This window comes from Nelumbo lutea, chromosome 6, assembly GCF_056320005.1.
Source record: "Nelumbo lutea isolate HS-2025 chromosome 6, American lotus-T2T, whole genome shotgun sequence".
Lineage (NCBI taxonomy): Eukaryota > Viridiplantae > Streptophyta > Magnoliopsida > Proteales > Nelumbonaceae > Nelumbo > Nelumbo lutea.
This window is the reverse complement of record NC_142689.1, coordinates 33,732,425-33,751,592: the sequence shown is the minus strand read 5'-3', so window position 1 is coordinate 33,751,592 and position 19,168 is coordinate 33,732,425. Positions and strand designations below refer to the sequence as shown.

The 19,168-nt window shown below is 36.3% G+C and overlaps 1 protein-coding gene across 1 annotated transcript; it reads left to right on the top strand.

Moving 5' to 3' along the window:
- The first annotated feature begins 5,196 nt into the window (after positions 1-5,196).
- Positions 5,197-13,678, top strand: LOC148848450 (phragmoplastin DRP1E-like). The gene is made up of 15 exons (XM_088952572.1): positions 5,197-5,561; positions 5,672-5,735; positions 5,849-5,956; positions 6,736-6,837; positions 8,187-8,237; positions 8,349-8,410; positions 9,747-9,837; positions 9,925-9,989; positions 10,218-10,412; positions 10,495-10,614; positions 10,702-10,772; positions 11,222-11,447; positions 11,619-11,669; positions 11,911-12,279; positions 13,343-13,678. Exons 1-15 carry the CDS (start codon positions 5,424-5,426, stop codon positions 13,469-13,471), a joined length of 1,842 nt encoding a protein of 613 aa, XP_088808698.1. The 5' UTR covers positions 5,197-5,423; the 3' UTR covers positions 13,472-13,678.
- The last annotated feature ends 5,490 nt before the right edge of the window (positions 13,679-19,168 follow it).

Sequence of the window (19,168 nt, the reverse complement as noted above, 5' to 3'; positions counted from 1 at the left end):
GGAATAGCCAATATTGTAGAGAAAATATGCAAAGTATGCTGCTGAGCACATGCCTAATCAGAACCAACTTGCCACCAATTGTCAAAATTTTACTTCACCATTTGGATTGTTTGGAATTAACTTTCCCTACAAATCCTCAAAATGAATTATTCTTAGTCTTCCTTTGGATATTGGAACCCCTAAGTATGTAAAAGGGAGTTTGTGAGGCAAACCTGTCATTATTTCAATTATTTATAACCTTGCTACCAAGTCTTTAAAGGAAGTAACAAAACAACTCTTCATCTTATTTATTAGTTGCCTTGAACACCTTTCATACTTGTAAAGGAAGTCCATCACTTTTTCTAGGACTCTTTTAGATTCTCAAGTAAAGATGAGTGTGTCATCTACATAAAGACTATGTATAATCAATGGGCAGCCACAACAAGTGATGTAGTTAGTTCCTATTAATTTATTCCCTAGTTTGCTAAAGCCACAACTCAAAACCTCTTTAGACAAGATAAATAGATAAGGTGAGAGAGGATATCCTTGTCTCACACCTCTTGAATATTTGAAAAAAAAATTGTCACTACACCATTCCATATAATGGAAGACCAACAATTCTCCACCATTTTTCATTATTATGCTAATCCATGTTGAGTTAAAGCTAAATCTCAACAACACCTATTTTAGAAAAGTTTAGTACAACTTGTCATAGGCTTTAGCCATGTCTAATTTGAAGATGACATTCCCACCATACACTTTTCTATCCACATCAACCATTAACACCTGAACCAAGGAGATATTATCAAAGATATTTCTCCCTCTAATGAAAGCCCTATTCTTTAGATGTTAACTTATCCAAAATGCTAGACAAGCGAACAGTGAAGATTTTTGTAATCAGTTTCTAATAGAAAAAGATATATAATTCACCAGCAATTCACCCCAATAAAGAAATACCGAACTACTCATTCGAAATTTGTAGCTATATTCTCTCAACAAGCTATAAAAAAATGGCCTTTGAAACCATCCAAACAGGGTGCACTATCCTTATCAAAGAGCCCACATTGCTATTTTAATTCATCTACTTCTAGAATCATAACCAACGTATTGTTATTTTCATTTGTGACTAGTTTGGGTGTAATGGATAGATCATTATCCAAAACAACCAATTTCTCCTATAACACTTTCTCAAAGTATCAAATTGCCTGCTACTTAATTTGGGTTTCGTCTTCTAGGAAAGACCCATCCTCATCTTTAATCCTTTTGACCATAGCTTTCAACCTATTCACCTTGACTATGGCACTGAAAAAATTTAAAAGTTCTATCACTATCATTCAACCATCTTATTCAACTTTTGCCTCCAAAACCTTTCCTCTATTTTGAGAATATCAGGCAAATCAGCTAAGACTCAGTGCATCCAAAAATTCCTACCCACCAAATTTCATCCCAAGATTCCCACATTTAACATACTATCAAGCCAAGATTATGTTTCAGCAAATCTCATTGATTAGAGTTTATCATCCATAGATCTCCATTATCCAAACTCCATTTGTCCAAGCAGACCTCACCACCATGTTCAGAGACAAAAAAAAAAAAATCAATTGAACAAGTGTTACAACTTAATTCATCCTTTTGACTATTAAGCAAAAAAGATTTTGTTTTAATGCACTATATTAAATCACCCTTCATATGTCCTAACCTAAGACCTCAAGAGGATGGGGGCTAATGTCAACTCTGTACTTGACCTATTAAAACCCCTTGACTAGTATAATTGAGCCTAGTAAACTTAGAAAACCCAAAACCCTAAAGATACCCCCACTTAAAGCTAGGAACAGACATAATGATATTTATGGTTGATTTAAAATTACATTTTATGCCATTGCAATGAGCTTGCTATGTCAAACATGCCTCAAACTCTTATTAGATGTACAAAACCCATGAAAATCAGTCTTGATATAGCCAAAACCAACCATTAGTCAAAAACTACCAAGTGGCATCATGCTAGGGTGCAAAGTTATCAATTGACGAGCTAGCCTGATTTAGATGAGTTGACCTATCTTGATGAATTTGTTCTAACGACCTGACTTGGTTCAAACGAGTAGACCTAGTCTTGATGAGATGACTTGGTCCTAACGAGCTAACTTGGTCTATACAAGATGACCTGACACCAGCTCATACCATGCACAAGAAACGCATGACCAAGCTAATCAAAACACCAACGCTAGTGCATACCACATGCATACAATGTAAACACACGTGTTAACTGAGGGCACGACAAATGGACCGAGCTTGGGCCACATGTGAAAAACTTGTCAATTCTTGGATGAAGTCCATCTCCTATAAATAGGTGAGCCCCCCATTCATTTGGACACAACTTAACACTACCTTACATAAAACACACCATATAAATAGGTGAGCCCCCTATTCATTTAGACACAACTTAACATTGCATTATACAAGACATGCCAAACACCTCAGTACATAGAACTCTCTAGCTCTCCTTACGAGTTCTCAAACTCATCACACTAACCTCTCCAACTCTCCTTATGAGCTCTCCAACTCATCACATGGAACTCTCTAGCTCTCCCATCGAGTTCACAAGCTCTCACCTCATCTCACTAAGCTCTTCAGTTCACCTTCTCTTTCCTTGGCGTTACTAACTTAACCATTAAAGTCTATGCCCCTGGGTTATCACCTGGGGCCTCTGATGTTTCTTCTAGTTGTAGGTCTCCCTTAGTATCTGAGGTGACAAGTTTCCTAGTTGAGGTGACACTCTAAGACAACGTAACACCCTACTCCAACAACTTTCCATCTTCACCCTTGTGGCCAATTTTAACATCAACAAGTTTCAAATTAAGGAGAAATGTTGGATCTTTAAGAAAAGTAGACTACAAGCCCTTTCCATTTGAAAATATCTTACATTTCTCTATAAATAGAGACCCAAATTAAGTAAGAGAGGACCTTGAAATATTCCCAACCTTTATAGAGTTTCCATTTGCATTTTCTCACAAGAAATATCCTAGCCTTGAGCCTTGAGCTTCAAATCTGCTCCACTGTGTTCCACTTACCCTCTATTGATAATTTCAAAATTCTCTTGACATTGAGGGGATATACATCCCTTTCCTAGTTCACTTGAAAGGTCGACTAAAAGCACACCACACACTCAAGAGCTTGTTCAAACACCATTTCAATTTGATTCAACTACTAGTAATTCCTTGTCAAAGTTACATATGAGAGGTAAGCCTTTCATTCTATCTTTTGGCTCACCAAGTTTGTAGTTCTTTGGTTTATTCCAATTCTGAGTTGCTTGAAGTTCCAAAAACTTGGGGAAGTTGCATTCCTAACTTCTTCCAAACCTAGATAAAGAGGTAGAGAGGCAACGGTCTTAAGGAGCCAACCATGAGCTTCTTGGAGCTCACAATATGTATATATGATATTTTGTTTATTATATATTTTATATATAAAATATTATGTAAGCCTAGAACCCAAGCCAAGATTGGGCCTAGGTAATAGCCCTTATCATAGGTGTAAAAGCTCAACCCATGATCAATTAATCCCTAGATAATAGATGTCAAGTTATTGGCCTAATCAAGTTCGGGTATTGTCTCTCCCAACCAAATTTGCTTTAACACACAAGGTGCCCACTAGTTAGTTGATGGATTCGAGCTGAGCTGAGCTCAAATAACTAAAAATCCATGAGGCTCAAGCTTGATTCGAGCTAGAGACTTGAGCTCGACTATGAGCCAAGCTTCCTATAAAAATGTTATACATATAAAAAATATATTTTTTTTATTTTTCATACAAAAAAATTAAGAATTATAAAAATTATTTAATATCATACATATAAAAAATAAAAATATTATTTTACATATAATAAAAATTATTCATTATTAATATGTATGTATTTCGATTAAACTCACGAGCCTAATGAGCCAAGCCTTATTGGGCTTGAGTTTGGCTCGATTAGCAAATGAGGCTATATATTGGGCTTAGGCTCAACTTAAGCTCAGTTTAGACTAGGGGTGGAGCTAGGGGGACTAAGGGGGCCGTGCCCCCTGGCTTGAAAAACAACACACTAATATACCTTTGTGCCAAGTGAAATTGAGGAGAGATATGGTTTGGGTAAGTATAATAATAATTTATTATTTATATAAATATATTTTTGCATACTTTTGGATTATCAAGGGTCAAACGGGTGGAGCTCTCTTGATTTTTAAATATCTTCCATTTTTAATGTTTTTTATATAATTGATTAATTAGAGGAATTCAAGAGTATTTTTATTTTAGTTTTTCTAATTTTTATTGCCATTTTGTCATTGTGTTAAAATTGAAATTGATTCAGTAAATTAGAAGTTGGAACACCAAAAGGAAAAAAGTTTTATATTTGAGGTACTGAGTATACAACTTACAAATTCTCGTTTTTTTTTTTTAATTTTTTGTTTTATTTATATATAGTTGCCTTTTTTTTCATTATATTTCCTTTATATGATCACTTAGATGAGAATGAATAGGAATGAGAGGGTGGGGCATTTTTAATTAATGGGTCCCATGTGATCAACAAAAGTCTCAAATGGGATTGACACAGAAAAACATACCATTCCCTCACGAGCTGATGCACCTCTTGCGCTAGGTGGGCAATTTTCCCACCTATCGCACTATGCATCTGTCCCTACCTTATTGCATAGTGCCCATTTGCCCTTGCACTTTGTTAGGGATGATAATTTCAATCCGACCTACATAATCCTGGTTTGAAAATTCTCTGAATTTGTTTCTCACACTGCGCGCCTCACGCCAATCTCATAGCATGTTTTGGCTGTACATCGAAACATCTGCCATCCTTTAATTTATTATTCATGCGGATGGGGAGATGTTTCCGTGGGATGTGGCTATTTTATGATAGTGATATATTATATATTTTATATTAATCATTATAATTGTTAATATTTTATGAATATGCTATTTTAATTGCTAAAATTTTTACCATGAAAATTTTATTAGCTTTTGACCCAAAAAATATCTGAACTGTGAACTCTATTCCTGATTTTTCACAAGTCGATTCAAAATTGGGATGGGGCTACGCCTCTAGGATACTCCGTTGTCGTGTAGCTGTATGATGCATGGAGCAAAAATTCTCTCTTACATACTAATACCAAATCCAACGGTCAAAAAACGGCTTCACTTTCAAAATTTCAAATTCAACCCGAAGAAAACGCGAGAAGATATCATATAGGGCAGCTGGAACACTGCTCGCGTGGCGCATTGTAGACGGCCGATATACATTTTTTATTTTTCTCCAAAACAAACGGGTAAGAACGAACCTTCCGGTTTTCGTCTTCGTCCTGGTCCTCTCTCTTTCTCTCGCTTGCTTGTTCTGTTGTTCGCATTCCATCTTCCGCTTGAATCACAGATTTTGCAGACAAGAAGTTAAGATTAGGGTTTCGAAGATGACCACCATGGAGAGCTTGATAGGCTTGGTGAACAGAATCCAGAGGGCTTGTACAGTCCTCGGCGACCATGGTGGTGATAATGCTTTGCCAACTCTTTGGGAAGCTCTTCCTTCAGTTGCCGTTGTCGGAGGACAGGTTTTCTTCTTCGCCGATCTTAGTTCGGCACCCGATCTATTTCATTGTCGGTCTTGGTTTTATCCATCAGTTCTAATTTTGATTTTGATTGTGATTCGATCTGAGAGCAGAGTTCTGGAAAATCTTCAGTTCTTGAGAGCATCGTTGGGCGTGATTTTCTTCCCAGGGGATCTGGTGAAGATTCTGAAACTTTGATTTCATTTCTTCTGTATATGTGTTTTTTCTCCGATGTTCTGGTATTAAGTGGTTGTTTCTGATTTGATTTGGTAATGTTGTGGTGTTTGCAGGAATCGTGACGAGGCGCCCTTTGGTCTTGCAGCTACACAAGACGGAGGAGGGGCAGGTGGAGTACGCTGAATTTCTTCACTTGCCAAAGAGGAGATTTACAGATTTTTGTACGTTGTTCTGATGATTATTGCACTCAGTATTATTGGTATATTTGTATACCTTTTGGTGTGTTATCTCCTATGAGTTTGTAGTGGCTATTAGTATATTTTTTTTTGGCTGACAATTCAGTGAATTCATTTAAGAGGAATTGGATTAAGGGGATTTTGCTCAATTTTTTTTTTTAATTAAAGAATATTTTCTTAAATAAAGTAGGAAGTGTGATCGTCATCATCATATCCCAACTATATAGGGTGGGCTACATGAATCCTGTCAGTCCATTCTGCTTAAAGCCATATTCATTGTTAAATTCTTAGCTAAAATCATTTTTTACTACTACTACCCATGTCCTTTTGGGTCTACCCCTTGCCCTTCTAGTCCTTTCAACTTGTAACAAGTGGCCTCTTTTTCAGGGTGCTGTTGATGGTCTTCTAGGCACATGAGTCATGACCTAAGTTCTTCCTGTGAATGACTTTATTTCTGATCCTACACTTTCTAGTTTTTTCCACTCATCGATCTCAGTATAGACATTTCTGTTACACATTTTCTGGAAGATAAGCTTGTTGGAGTAGATGAAGATCCTACAGTACATGGCAAAAAAAGATGCCAACATGTTGTACATGTAAAAGTTGTATGGGTTGCATCTCTACATGTGTCTTGGCAGCAATTGCTACAAAGTATTTTAAGTTTGCTTATCTTGTCATTTGAGGGACTGGTCCAAGCTTACCGTTTTCACACTGATATTGTAACAGGGTTGAATTAAGCTTTGACATCCTGTTTACTATTGCAGCCATGGTTCGCAAGGAAATTCAGGACGAAACTGATCGGATGACTGGGAAGACAAAACAGATTTCTCCAGTTCCTATTCAGCTCAGTATTTATTCTCCAAATGGTATGTATATTTTATATGCCAATTTCTTGATGTGATGCCAAGAAATATATAGCTTGGGGACATTTATCATCTCAGTATTTATTCATCTTAACCATGTTCATTTTTTATTGTCTAAAGTAATATAATCCAAAACCTTACTATAGTGGACATTTATCATTTCTTTTCGTCTGTAAGAGGATGGTGTTACATAAGTATTCTACTTGAAGGATCAAGTAGAATATTCCAGAATGAGATTAAACATGTGTGCTAATGTGCTAATCAGTTAAGAATATTTCAGAATAAGAGTAAAATGGGAAAGAAAAAGACGATTTATTTCAGAATAAGAGTAAAATGGGAAAGAAAAAGACGATTATGGAATTTGCCTCACCCAAAATCTATAAATATTCCATATCCATTTTATGGGATCTTCTTCAACCCATTAGGGAGAGGGAAACCCGCTTATTCTCTCTCCATCTCTTCTCTTTCTCCCTTCTCTCTCCTCCTCTGGTACTCCACAACTCTTACAGAAGCATTTATTTGTCAATTTTTTCTTGCGGGGTCATACAATAATTTGAGCCTTCATAAATGTCAATTTTTTAACATTTTCAACTGCCAAAATCGCAGCTCATGGAGACCTTTGTGCCTGTTTGGGAGGGCTTTCACACAGCTGACTTCTAGTGTTGTATGAGCCAAGAAACCTAGAAAATCACGAAGCCGTATTCGGTAAAAATCTGGAAAGCTGAAAATAGGCTTACATTGGGCCAAATCAATTTTCCAATGAAACCATCATAGGTAGCTTCTCGGAAGTGGCTCTCTAATGCAGTTCAATCAGCAAGTAAACCTCCCAAACTGGCTTTTTAAATACATGAACTTCATGTTTTGCTTTGAACTTCAGTGGGGTCAATTGACCCACTCAAATACACATATCTCTTCCCCTGTTTTACAAAGGTTACCATATTTTGGAATCTAGATTTTATCCAAATTCAGATTCTGATAAGAATCTGAGGTGTTTGGTCCTGATTCTCTACATCTAGATTCTATAACCTAGTTTGATTCTACAGTCCAGCTGCAACTGGTGTATGGGACTTTGTTAGCAATGGATTTTGGAACAGTGATCAGAATCTCAATAATCCAAGTTTTAGGAAATTTTGAAGGGTTAGACTTTAGATCCCTAAATCCAATCATATTTTAGGCACTATCAAACAGAGGTGACAGAGTTATATACCTAGTTCATAATACATCGCCTTTAAATTTGTCCAGCTTGTGGACAAAAATCTAATGTGTTTTGTAACCTTCTTTGAGCCATTTTCTTTCCCATAGCATGTCAAGTTCCGCACTTACACTGTTTCGTTGTTAACCTTGTTTGGCAGTGGTCAACTTAACACTAATAGATTTACCGGGATTGACAAAGGTTGCCGTAGGTATGCTCTTTTTCTTTTCTTGTTTAATTGCCTTCTCCTTCCAGTGAAATTCTTCACAATATTAAGCTTCATCTTTTACATTTACAAAATTCATAAATTTTCTCTTTGCAGAGGGCCAACCAGAGAGTATTGTTCAAGACATTGAAAACATGGTTCGCTCTTATGTTGAGAAGGTAAAAATTAAAGCACTTTCATTTTGTCGAAGAAGGTGGAAAAGCTATCGTCTTGTAATAAAAACTTAATTGATTACATTAAATCTTTGTGTTTGTGTGTTTCCTTTGTCATAAGGTTACCATATGGTCAGGTTAGGTTGTTTCTGCTTTGACACTGATTAATTCACTTCACAAAGCAAGAATGGAAGATCATACATGAATACACACAAAGAGGAAAGGAAAAGATAGGAAGAAAAACCTTAATGCCACTTTTTGTGATGCAACTGATAGAAAACAACCTTATTTGTAGAAATAACCAGTGAATAATTAAACAATGCTTAGAAGGAGATATTCTACTTAGCTGCATCATAGATCTAATTGCTTTCATGTAGATCTTGGCATGAATTGGTTTCTTTATGATTTCTATTTTATACTGAAGTATGAGGATTTTTCTCTATATACAATATTCCATATTCAAATTCTATTTTTTCCATTTAGCTGCATCATAGATCTAATTGCTTTCATGTAGATCTTGGCATGAATTGGTTTCTTTATGATTTCTATTTTATACTGAAGTATGAGGATTTTTCTCTATATACAATATTCCATATTCAAATTCTATTTTTGCCATTATATTTCTCAGTGCAATTTCTGTATAAAAATTTGTACATATTGTTCAACAACATGAAAAATCATATCTACTATGATTGCAGTATGTCAAAATAGTGTTGCTGCTGTGCTTTTGTAATATTTAGACTGTGTTTGAATTTCGGTTTAAATAGGAATGCAAAATGAATGGAAAAAAAATGTGTATTAGAATGAGTAGCCCCTGTCTCCCTTTTTATTGATTTGAAAATCTGCTAAAATGGAAGAGAAACTGAAGCAAAAGTTCTGCTACTCTCCAAATTTTTGTGGTCCTTTTTTATGAGTTAAAAAAAATTGGGAAAGTACATTACTTTACCCGTTCCAAAAAAAAAAAAAAAAAGAAATTGGGAAAATAGTGTGGATTTTTGCATTTCCTTTTCTATCCTGCATTGCCATTTCAGCCCCAATTTGGTCACACGTGTTGACCGACTTCCATTCCATTGGCCATTGGGGCTATCCAGGGCAGGGATATGAACTTGGATGAAGTTTCCTTAATTGGTCATTGCTGTGTTTTTGGATATTTGCCCACATGGCAAATGTTTTATATTATTTTGAATACTTTGATAAACTTGGAAATCTCAATCAGATTTTATAGACTGAAAATTTATACTGAGATTTGAGTTCTTTGTCCACATCATTGTTAGACATGTTCAATTCTACAACAGATTTTTGTGCTGCACCTAATTATCAGGCTGTTTTATTTTATTTGTAGCCTAACTCCGTCATACTAGCAATATCTCCAGCAAATCAAGACATAGCAACATCTGATGCTATCAAACTTGCTAGAGAAGTTGATCCATCAGGTATTTCTTCTTGCATTTCCAGTAGGATTAATTAACCATTTTTATATCTCTGTTATCAATCATTTCTGGTCTCATCCTTTTACTTAGGTGAAAGGACATTTGGGGTTTTGACAAAGCTAGATTTGATGGACAAGGGAACAAATGCATTGGATGTAAGTTCATACATTATATAAAGCTTATTTTAACTTTGAACAAGCAATGCTTGGGACTTAGCATTTTTACTTTTCATCATCAGTAGTTGTTCTAGTTAATGTTTCCAGTCTGTTTTCTCTTAAATGTAGAATTTGCATTCTGTTGGTCAAGGTCCAATTGTTCTAGTTAATGTATCAATGTTCCTGAGTATTGTACTTTTGCTCTAATTCATCCTTTCTTCTTTGAAGGTTCTTGAAGGAAGATCCTATCGCCTACAACTTCCTTGGGTTGGAATTGTGAATCGTTCACAAGCTGATATTAATAAAAATGTGGACATGATTGTTGCCCGACGGAAGGAACGCGAATATTTTGCATCTAGCCCTGACTACTCCCACTTGGCGAGTAAGATGGGTTCAGAATATCTTGCAAAGCTCCTCTCAAGGGTACTTCTTCTATTTTACTTGAATCTGTATTGCTGATTGTTTCCAATAACAAGTTCATTTTCATATGTGGTTATGGTTTCAGCACTTGGAGTCTGTAATTAGGGCACGCATTCCAAGTATCACATCCTTGATTAACAAAACAATTGACGAACTTGAATCAGAGATGGATCACCTTGGTAGGCCTATTGCCGTTGATGCAGGGGTGAGGAACTTATATCTATCTTATTATGCACAAATAGGATATAATCTGGTCCAAATTCATAACAAGAATCTTTGTTTGTGATTTCAGGCTCAGTTGTATACCATCTTAGAACTTTGTCGTGCATTTGACCGGATATTCAAGGAGCATCTTGATGGAGGGTAAGGAGTTTTATAATTAGATTTCTTGTACAAAGGCAAAATGTTTCAGTTTGGACTTCTACTAGCTAATTATTGGAAATAACCTTTAATTGGTTTCGCCTTATGGAGGGTAAGGAGTTCTATAACATAGATGAATGCTGGATTGGTTCATCAATATTTTTCAATGAAAGAGTTTTTTCTTATATTGCTAAAATCAATATGGCCTTCTAGCTGGACTTGTTCTTGATGATGTGGATGAGCCTACATGGCCTTCTAGAGTAATGAGCGCTTCTCTTGATGCATGGACTCATTTTATTTGCACCTGCACTATTACATGAATTCTTATATTGTTTTCTTGAAGACTTCAGACTAGATAGGTTCTGGTTTTATTAAGATTAATTTTATGTGGAGATATTTTCAGATAAAACACTGGAAGATTGATTCTTTGAATTTCATTTTCATAATTTCAGGCGACCTGGTGGTGATCGAATATATGGAGTTTTTGACAACCAGCTCCCTGCTGCTTTGCGAAAACTTCCATTTGATAGACACTTGTCTCTGCAGAATGTCAAGAAGGTTGTTTCAGAAGCAGATGGTTACCAACCCCACTTAATTGCTCCAGAACAAGGATACCGCCGCCTTATTGAGGGGGCCCTAAATTATTTTAGAGGTCCAGCTGAAGCATCAGTTGATGCTGTAAGTATTAACGTCTTAGTGTTGATGCCTATGTTATCATGATTTTTACTACTGGTTTGCTCTTCTGATTTCTTATGGATCGAAGGCCTGTTGTCCCACTGGATAAGGGTTACATATGCTCTACTGGATTGTTCTTGGAGTGGAAGTCATTGTATAAATTATATTGTGCAGGTCCACTTTGTCTTGAAGGAGCTTGTGAGAAAGTCAATTGGAGAAACTCAGGTGAGATGCTTTTGGGACCTAATAGCTGCAAGTAATTTTTTTTTTGACAAGTTACTAGCTGCAAGTAATTTTTTTGACAAGTTACTAGCTGCAAGTAATTTTTTTTTACTAGTTACTAGCTGCAAGTAATTTTTTTGACAAGTTACTAGCTGCAAGTAATTTCTTTTGACAAGTTATTACCTGCAAGTAATTAGTATATTAGGGGAACCACTGCTATATGTATGTTTTTTCAATGGGACAGGAATTGAAGCGCTTTCCAACACTTCAAGCTGAAATAGCACATGCTGCCAACGAAGCTCTAGAAAGATTCCGGGATGAGAGTAAGAAGACAACAATAAGATTGGTGGATATGGAGGCATCATACCTAACTGTAGATTTCTTTCGAAAACTCCCCCAAGAAGTGGAGAAGGGGGGAAATCCAGCTGCTTCAACTATGGACCGGTATACAGAGGGCCACTTCAGGAGAATAGGGTCAAATGTTTCCTCCTATGTAAATATGGTGTCTGAGACACTCAGGCACTCCATTCCAAAGGCAGTGGTTCATTGTCAGGTTCGGGAAGCCAAGAGATCATTACTTGATTACTTCTATGCACAAGTGGGGAAGAAAGAGGTACCATTTAGTCACTAAGCCTGCACTCTTTCTCTTGCTAGCTGTCAATATTATATTTAATTTGTTTTTATTTACTTTTAGAGGTGGCAGCCCAATGCATCCAACATGGTTTTGGTATTTGCCTCTCTCCATGTTGGTCACACTTGGTGCCAATGTCCTGCCATCTTTCATACTCGTCCTTATTTATTTTTTAAGGTCTGGATTTTTAGAATGGAATGGCAAAACAAGATTCATGTAGCTTGACCTCATGTGGGACGGGATTGAGAGTTGAGACTTGAGAGCCTGTGGTGTTGGAAATATGTAGAGGGCAGTCTCATGGTTTATACATACAAGATACATGTTGGAACTATATGTGTTCTAGATCTTGTCGTCATGGCAGAAAATGATATTGGAGCAGGGTTCAGACAAGATACCTTTCTCATTATAGATGACCTTGTAGCTATCTGAAAGCATGTCAGGCCTCCAGGAGTAATCACAACATTACTCCATGTTCCTTGAAACTCAAGCAACGATAGAGGATTAGAGATTCTCTAGAAAACCTTGGATAGGCTATCAATCATGGTTTAAAGTATCGATCATGGTTTAACATATCGGTTGAAAAAGATACGCTTCGAAACGCCTGTTTCCAGGTGTTTTGGAGCCTCAGCTTTTTTTAATAACAAAAAACATGTTTTTAGCTCCCCAAAAAACTAAAATTTGAAAAAAAACTAAAAAAAAGTGTTTCGGGCGTTTCTAAGTACCCACACGATACTGCCGTGCGTATCATATTGATATTGATACTTTGAACCTTGCTATCGATATGATGTCTGGTGATAGACCCTTTTCTGACCACTTAGAGTTGGATACCCCAGTTATTCTATTTAGAGTTGTAACTATTGACCTAACCTACCTGGACCCACCTGCTCAGATTTTTCAGATTTCTGACAGTTTTACCAGTTGCATCATTTGGGAATTTCAATTTCTGTTCCTTTGTATTGTCTGAACCTAGCCTGAGAGTAGTCTGGATTGGGTTGGACAAAGTCTGGATTCCACTTGTATCTTTAAGACCTCGTTTCTTTTGAAGGGCAAGCAGCTTTCACAATTGTTGGATGAAGACCCAGCATTGATGGAGCGGAGACAGCAATGTGGCAAGAGGCTTGAGTTGTACAAGTCTGCAAGGGATGAAATTGATTCTGTTTCCTGGGCTCGATGAGACCTCGTTTCTTTTGCAGGGCAAGCAGCTTTCACAATTGTTGGATGAAGACCCAGCATTGATGGAGCGGAGACAGCAATGTGGCAAGAGGCTTGAGTTGTACAAGTCTGCAAGGGATGAAATTGATTCTGTTTCCTGGGCTCGATGAGATCTTTAGATGTTTATAGATGCCTTGTATGCAATTTTGTATGAAATTTTGTTTGGACTGGAGCACTAGGTTTGCTGTCATTTTATTCCATTTATAGGTTTGTATATTGTGAAATTTATTTCTCTTATAGTATATTAGATAGGTTTGCATATTTGTGAAATTTATTTCTCTTATAGTATATATTAGATAGGTTTGCATATTTGTGAAATTTATTTCTCTTAATAGTATATATTAGATGGCATCAACTAAGCATTAGATTTTTGTTTCTATTTACAAGGCTGGAAGGCACGAAAAATGGGTTGATATGATATCAGATTGAAGTCCCACGGAGAGCACCCAACGTTCCCAATACTCGGCTGGGGTGGTCTGTGGGGTGCTGATGCTAATTCGGTTGATTCGAGTTTATCACGTTTTTTTTTTTCTGGTTTTTCTCATTACACAAGTTACACCTTTTCCGGCACTGGTATAGATGCCAATGGGTCCCCACAAAATTCCCATCTCCGTTTTCATTAAGGCTCTGTTTGGTTTGTGGGATGATTTAGGTGGAATGGGAAAAGATGGGATGGAATGGGATGAAAAAGTGTAAGTTTTCATTTTCCATTATTTGGTTTATGAGAAAATCATTGAAAGAAAACACGACAAATCAGAGTTGAAAATAAAACTATTTAGCTCCAAAAAATTAATTGTCCCTCTAAAAAGTTTCAAACTCGTTGAATCCATTATTTTTCACATAACAACGGACCATTGTTATCCATGAAATGGCATTTGTGAGAAGGCACTTTAACCCACTTTGTCCCATAGTATCATGATTCATAAATTCTTTTTCTTCCTGTAATGATTTCAAGTGCTCATAGGCTCCAAATTAGATGATAGGGATCACGACTGGTGACATGGGCTTGGATGAGACTGTTCCAAGCGAAGGTGTTTGACAGGGAATTTGGTCGAACATGGTGGGTGATTGCAATTTTTCATGTTTAGAGGAGATTTAAAGCTGGGCTTCAACACTACTGGCTTGCCAAAGTTGGGATTCGTTTATTGGTTTCTGGGCTTTGAACATTGTATCTGTTACAGTTGAAAGGCATCTATTTGTTCTATAGAACGATAGTGGTGTTTGGAAACATTTGGTGGAAATCATTGTATTAGGAGAACAGTAATATCTATATAGTAGACAGGGGAGATAACATAGAGTAAGGGATGGAGAGTTGAAGAGAAAGAAAAGAGCTCTGTTTTTTCAAGAAAAAATAGGTTATATCTTTATCGAAGTAAAATGGTAGAAGGCAATCAAACGCTGAAGAGAGAGAGAGAGAGAGAGAGAGAGAGAGAGAGAGCATTGGCATTGGTTGTCTGAAACCATGGCAGCCAAGCCCACTGTGATTGCAGCATAGGAAGTGGAGACAACCATCTATCTGAAAATGCCACCGGAAGCTTGGACGTTGCAATTGGGCATAGGAGGTGGAGAAGACAGACAACAAACTCTTTTAACAAGCAAGCCCTATAGTCTTTCCCTTTATTTTCTCACCGGGGTCGCACAAAATCCCAGTTTTTGAGAAAGTACATCCCCCTATTTTCCCATCCCATTTTCGTGTGCTTACAAAACAAAATATTCCACTTTCCCACCTCTCTCTAGCAAATCAAAAAGAGCCTAAGGTCCTAAAGACTGAGTTTACATCCCCACCTTATATTGGGAATATCTCCTGACCTGATAACAAGTACTGGAGATAATGATACATTATTAGGAGATGTTTCCAATACAAGGTGGGGATGTGCTGTGGGGCATTGTCACTAAAATTCTTTTTATTTTTAATTTCTATCTCATTTTTAAATTAAATAGTTACAATTTTATATTATCAAGTAGGGATCCATGTGAGGTGGAGATCAAGGACTCCAGGCGGGGAATGTTTTCCCCAAGTCCTTGTCCTCACATGTCCCTGTTGATTGGAATGGAAATTTTTCCATCCCTATCCTTGTGGAATATCAAATCCATGTCTACCCTATTGATTCAGGGGGGATCTCTAAAATGGGGAAAACTTTGATTTTGAGGTGGTGACAACTGACAAGATTGAGATGGGGGATTCTTTGTAAGCAAAAATTGTATACATTGTAAAAGCATGGGAATGCAGCCCTACATTGGAAAATTCTTTCCATGAACTTTAATACATACAATGGGAGATATTTCCAATGGATGACTGGTATTTTTTTATTTTTTCTTTTTTCTTTTTTCTTTTGTTCCAAGAAATTAGACAATAGGGGTAGCTCATCCCCCAAACCTATAAACCCCTCAATGCAGGTGCAGACAGGATTCGATTCTAAGTCTTCACTACAACCAGCAGAAGACCTTACCAACAAGTCGGTTGGTAAGGTCTTAATTCCACTATCTATTTCCAATCCTTGATACACCGTTTTGTGTTGTTTTGGGTTGACAGTCCTAATTCCACCATCTATTTCCAATCCTTGATACACCGTTTAGGGGTGCAACTTAGGCGTGGGTTGGGTTTTTGTCAAAATATGAATGGACCTGGCCCAACGACAAAGCAGTGTAAAATATTAACTCCATCGTTTAGAAAATCAGATCAGATTGGTTGATCAGACCGGTTGAACCATAACTCAGTTCCCATGCAGTTTGGTCATACCCCAAAAATTAGAAAATTAGTTAATTTTTATTTTTTATGTATAAATCCAAACTTTAGGAGGCCATAGCTTTATGCCCGATTATGGTGAATTTTTTATTTTGAGTAACTTTTTAAGATTTACGTGTTCAAAAGCACCTTGTCTCACTATTTTTGTCAAAAAAATGTCTTTTTTGGCCTTAAATCTTAATTTTTATTCCAGAAAGTCTTTTTTGGCCTCACAATTTTGTTCCAAGGCACCAATTATCGTTATCAAGGGATTTTTGCTATTGCCATTCTTGCTTTCCTAGACAGTTGGATCCTTGGTGACTTGGAGACTCTTCCAAGGGTTGAATGGATAGGGTTTCGTTCAAATCTTCTAACTTAACCCTGTATCTGAATTACATATAAAATTAGACATTTAATTTAATTTAATTTAATTTATTATATTATATTGTATTATATTGATTCAAGACAGTCAAAACCAATCCCAATCCAATAATAATTGGAACAAAACTTAAAACCAGAAGATTTGACCCGACAAGACAGAACATGGAACCAGAACCAAAATAATCGATTTGGTTTTGTCTAGTAGACCCGACACATTGACAACCCACAGCTTAACTCATTTTAGAAAACTCCTTAAGAACTAACTTTCCCTAAACTCGATTTGGTTTTGAGTAATGCCACATCAGTAAGCTTATTATTTTATTATTTGTCTAATAAAACCATTAACAACATCTCTAATGCTATCTGATTTTTCCTTAAATGGACTAATCACCATAATTTGAGGACAAAATTAGCATTTTTTAAGGGATTTTTAAACTGCACTCTATCTCAGAATTTTGATTTGAATTGCAGAACTACAGCAATTCAAAATTATAAACACCTCCACCTATAACCACCCATATCCGCCCTTGAATTGACATCAATTTCAAACTGGCACCTACCCCCAACTGTATGGTTGAGCTAGGCTTTATGGGGTGGACTGAACAATAAAAACCCCTTTTTTTAATTCTTTAGGATCTAAAGTGGTTTTCTTTCAAAATTAAAGGGTTGTTAGAGCCAAAAAAAAATCATTTCAAAAAGCTGTTAAGTGTTAAGGCATCACATCTGGGTGAATGGAGCACATCCATTTTAAAAACCGACCCATAGGACAAACCAATTTTGCCTCTAGGTCACGGGTCACCACTTCGACCAAATGGGTCAGATGGGTCAGATTGTGTCATGTCAGCCTATATACATATATGTGTGTGTGTAGGTATGTACAAACATGCATTTATCAATAAATAATATATAATTATATTTTATATGTAATATATGAAATATTTTATATTTAATTTATGTATTTTAATTAAGTTTTAATTTTTTTATTTGTAAAAAATATTAAAATTTGTAATTTGAAGCCAAAAAAATGTATCTTTTGGAAAAAATAACAGGAGAAGCAGCCTATGGCTTCTTATGACACATAGGTTTTGAAAAGTTACCCAAAATGAAAAAAAAAAAAATCACCTTAGTCCAACATCGAAGTGCAAAGTTATAGCCTCTTGAAATTTGTATATACAGTAGTATGCAAACTGTGACCAAGTCACCAGGTTGAATGGGGCAATATTCCAACCATCCGGGTCAGACAATTTTTTGACCAAGTCAACAGTTTTTTACATTCTCTAGGTTTTACTCAAACTAGACCCTAAATCTTGATTAAATGATAGTTCAAGCGGTTCAACCAGCCGGGTCAACTACAGGTTGAAAACATTGTCTTACACTACTGATTCTAAGCCCGAATAAGGGTCATAAGGAGGGTTGTATGTATCAGGTTAGCAGTTGGCATTAAAACTTCAAACTCTTATAAACAAAACCCAAATTTGTCATGGTGAAACAGGGTTCATGTAGCCAGCCCATATAGTTGGTACAAGGCTCAGGTGATGATTTTAATCTATTAGAAATATAGTGAATAAGGTATCTTGTGAAAAAATGATGGAATAAAGAAAATGAAATTTGAGGGGTGGGTTGGAAGAAAATCTTTAAGTCTTTCAAGTATGCAAGATGGCAGAGTATAATGAGAAGCATATAATAAAATAATGAAAAGATGGAAGGGAAATACCCGGAAGTATCAAATGTCTTCTAGCTATTGCATCTTATGCAAGAAACTGGAAATTTTTAGGTGGTTTCGGATCAACTCCACTCTGTAGAATCAGTATTTGAAGGCTGACTTCTTTGAGTAAAACATGCTTCTTTTGCCAAGCCAACTTCCATTTAGTTCCAAAGGATCAATTCAAAGGGCAAGTTTTCAGCAGAAAAAGAAAAAAAAAAAGAGAGGAGAAAGTAATCTTATCAATTCTTTCATACCCAAATTTGAGTCTGTCTCAGGAGTCAGGAGCACAAAAGTCACCAGAATTGTTTCTCAAGCATGTCAAACAATGCCTTAGTTTGTCCTAGCTAGGTCGTTCAAATGCAAATTCTATTGCTTAACTGCCAGTCTCTTGGCTGAAATACAGAAAACTATAATGGATGACAATATTGTCCCATTGGTTCCAAAGATAAGAGGACAGATTGGCAACCAACATGAGATCAACTTTAAACACTCAACCACAATGAGTGTAACACTACAATAGCATAGAGAGTTTCGGGGAAACATACCTCACCACATTCAAAGCTTATATTCTATTTTCCCCTGTTTTCTCTTCTGTATTTGTTGTTGTCGTCTTTCTTGTTATAATTAATATTAATATTATTATGATAATAAAATTGTTATTATTATCATCAAAATTAACATAATATAGTTATTACCACTAATATTATTGTTTTCTTTTGGGGAAGATGGACAGGGTATTTATACCTGTAAGCCACCCATACCCCCCAAAACAAGCAGAATCACTATAATCAAATGTCAAATCTTTCAACCTAAATCAGGATGTGAATAACTAATCTTTTAGAATCATC

Bases quoted from the DNA above. Each gene is read 5' to 3' on its own strand.
- LOC148848450 (XM_088952572.1), top strand. From the start codon at position 5,424: ATGACCACCATGGAGAGCTTGATAGGCTTGGTGAACAGAATCCAGAGG. The intron at 5,736-5,848 runs GTGAAGATTCTG...TGGTGTTTGCAG, and splicing joins TTTTCTTCCCAGGGGATCTG to GAATCGTGACGAGGCGCCCT. The intron at 11,670-11,910 runs GTGAGATGCTTT...TCAATGGGACAG, and splicing joins AGTCAATTGGAGAAACTCAG to GAATTGAAGCGCTTTCCAAC.